General features: G+C 48.9%; 1 protein-coding gene across 1 annotated transcript in view; it reads left to right on the top strand.

Annotated features, from left to right (window-relative positions):
* Positions 1 to 684: 684 nt before the first annotated feature.
* LOC143110288 (glutamate receptor ionotropic, kainate 2-like) overlaps positions 685 to 3,168 on the top strand; it is a 64,687-nt gene continuing 62,203 nt past the window's right edge. Inside the window, exon 1 of the mRNA XM_076273175.1 lies at positions 685 to 799. Coding sequence (XP_076129290.1) covers positions 685 to 799 — 115 coding nt within the window. The remainder of the gene's footprint in view (positions 800 to 3,168) is intronic.

Raw genomic sequence — 3,168 nt, 5'->3', positions numbered from 1 at the left:
CTATGGATAACACCACTGGCCTGTAGAGCTGTTGCGGCTCGTTCACCCAGTATTTCATGCAGATCAACAGATGTGGAAATGAACCGGAGACGTGCGTTCCTCTCCACCACCTCTCTATCTCTCTATCTCTCTCTCTCTCTTTTCTTTTTTAGCGCTGCTTCTTTCTGCCTTTACGTGCGCGCTGGCACTAACCTTGGCTCGACGTCAGAGGCTGTGCGGCAGTGCAGTAGGATGCGATGCGCGCGTGGGCAACCGAGACCCACTTTAAGCTGATATCGCGATTCTGCCACGCGAACCCCACCTCCCCTCTCCCCTTTCTCTCTTCTCAGTCGCCGGTATAGATAACATATCGTTCACCCCTTCCCTCTCTCTCTCTCTTTCTCTTTCTCGCTCTCTCTCGGCGCTCATGTATGTATTCTGGACCTGGGTTTTTACCACCAACCATGGATCTTGTGCAGTTCTTTGAGCCGAAGGAGAGCTCTGCTGGCGCAGTAAAGGCGGGCAACACGTCGAGACTGCTAATAGACGCGGAGGAAGGGCGAGCGACCATGCCGTGACCGAGCGCTTCTCTCCTCGCCGCCCGTCAACCCTGTCCAACGTTTGCTAAATAGGCTAATTCCAGGGGTGAAGCAGCCAGGCTCGAGCACCTCGCGGGGGCTTATCGCTGCTCGTTCGGAGGGCAACATGAGGAGCCCGTACCCACCGGTGAAGTGGCTCATCCTCCGCGCGCATCTGCTGTTGCTGCCTCTCGCGTTCTTCCTCGACACTTCTCGTGGGATGCCACACGTTTTGAGATTCGGTAAGAGGAAAGGCGACTTTAATGTGTTTCGTAAGTAGCCTACCACAGCCATGAGGTCAAAGTTGTTCTCTGAGCATTTGTGTATTTTCCCGCAAATGATTATATTGAAAGTGATGTGACAGTGCTATCCAACATAGTGAGTGTGTGTGTGTGTGTGTGTAAGCCTGGATAAAGTGTGTGTTGTGGGTGCGGGGGACTGGACAGAGTACAGCGGGCTCATTCATCTCGCTCATCCGGACTTCCCCCTGCCCATAGAGGAGTCCTCTGTGTAAAATTCCGGGACACAGAAAAAAGAAACAGGGCTGGTTCGCTCCATTAAGTTCATCAATACAGGTGAAGCTAAACGAGACAGCATATTGCGCCAACTTCTGTTTGTGTTTACATCGTACTTTGTTGCATTGTGTATGGTACAACTCCATATGCAACATCAGCACACTGAAATGGTAGGCTACATAGCCATAGTGCATACATACTGTATGATAGATCGTGTTTCAACATAATTAATGACACCTGTTTCTGGAGGCTGACGCTGGTTCTTAGCTCTCCGAGGGCCCGAAACTGAAGCTTTACGGGGATCCGTTTAGTACAACTGTGTGTATGTGTTCAACACTCTATGTGTTAAATATAGCCTACTTTCTGTGTGTGTGTATATGTGTGTTTGTCTGTGTGTGTGACAGAGAGAGATGGAGAGAGAGAAAGAAAAGCCTGTGTGTGTGTGTGTGTGTGTGCGTGTGTGTGTTGACAACATTAAATGGCATCCGCTCAGAGCTGCTTCTACCGTCGAGCACAAATCACACACACACAAACACACACACACACACACACACTCACACACACACACACACTGCCTTGCGCTCGCAGAGGGCCTGTTTAAAAGTCATACTGCGTACGCTCGAGCTGACGCTATGGCAACGGCAGTGTGTGTGTATGTGTGTGTGTGTTTCTTGTTTTTATCACTGCCTGCGCTGCTGTCTCCTCTCGGGCGCCCCTACACTCGTTTCCCCGATCCCCTGCGCCTGGGCCAATCTCAATGAAGCCCCACGAGATACCGACGGGACACAGCCGCGAGGTCTGTTCCGACACCTCGTCATGGCGCGCGGTTAGGGTTTTGAGTCACAGCAGCAGTAAAACCCTGTCCAGGCTGGTGCATCTCCACGGTGCATCTTCATAACTAGCTTGCTGTGTGTGTGTGTGTGTGTGTGTGTGTGTGTGCGTGTGTGAGTGAGAGAGAGAGAGAGAGAGAAAGAGAGAGAGAGTGTGTATGTGTGTGTGTCAGAGGAAGAGAGAGACAGACAGACGTGTGACTATTTTGTGTCCTTTCCTTCCTTCCTCATTGCTTTGTAATTAGTTACGTTAGTCACAGCTGAGACTTTCTGCCAGAGCCTGAGTCAGCCGCTAAGCTATTTAGCTCCGCGGTATGTGGCGCGGCACCGTTGCGAGCATCACAGGGAAAATCTACTGGACGGCACCGACAGCTAGACACACTCGAGCTATCAGGCAGCCCATCAGCACTGTGCGTCTTGTTCTTACACACGTCTACGCTGACACGAGAGCCTAACAGTGCAACAGCTATATCCGCGTGCGTGTCAGCTGTAGCTTACAGACCTAGTCAAGACCACAGTTGAAACACACTGATGTTACACACATTTTTAGAAAAACAAAAACAAAAAAAATACTGCAGGGTATTTAATGATCTAATTGCTCATCAGAAGATACTACCTCAGACCTATATCATGCTGTTTATGTAACACATGTTTATACTGTTTATTTACCACATGTTGAGGGGGGGGTGTGTGTAGTAAGTTATACATATATAATACCACATGAATCAACATACAGTCAACAGCACTGCACCTCTGTCACCAAACTCACATATCAGTCTCACAGGTCACACATAGACACACACACTCAGGACCGCGCGCACACACACACACACACACACACACACACATACACACACTTGACATTATTTGAGATGACAAACACTGACCTCATGTTAAAAGAGCAACGCACTGCCTCACACTTCAGGGAGGTCTCAGTTTGCCATGAGCAGTGCAAAGACATCCTAGATGTGTGTGTGTGTGTGTGTGTGTGTGTGTGTCTTTGTGTGTGTGTTTGTATGTGTGTGTCTGTGTGTGTGTGTGTGTGTGTGTGTGTGTGTGTGTGTGTGTGTGTGTGTGTGTGACCAACACTGATGGATAGACCAGTCTGAGAGACAATCCTGTCATTTTGCCGTGAAAATTCAAGTGAGAATATCAAAAAGATTCTGGATGGATTTAATGGTAATTAACAGATTGCCGTCTACTCTCTGATTCAGCAGACATGGAGACTGTCTTTTCCCAATTATGAGTCCTAATGGGTTTTTTCAA

The sequence above is a fragment of the Alosa pseudoharengus genome, unplaced genomic scaffold (genome assembly GCF_046254945.1).
Source record: "Alosa pseudoharengus isolate Yale_2024_CS ecotype anadromous, Long Island Sound unplaced genomic scaffold, YU_APseudo_1.1 YU_APseudo_1.1_scf_7, whole genome shotgun sequence".
In the NCBI taxonomy this organism is placed as follows: Eukaryota; Metazoa; Chordata; class Actinopteri; order Clupeiformes; family Clupeidae; genus Alosa; species Alosa pseudoharengus.
The sequence above is the reverse complement of the archived record's forward strand: the minus strand, read 5'-3'. Positions and strand labels throughout refer to the sequence as shown.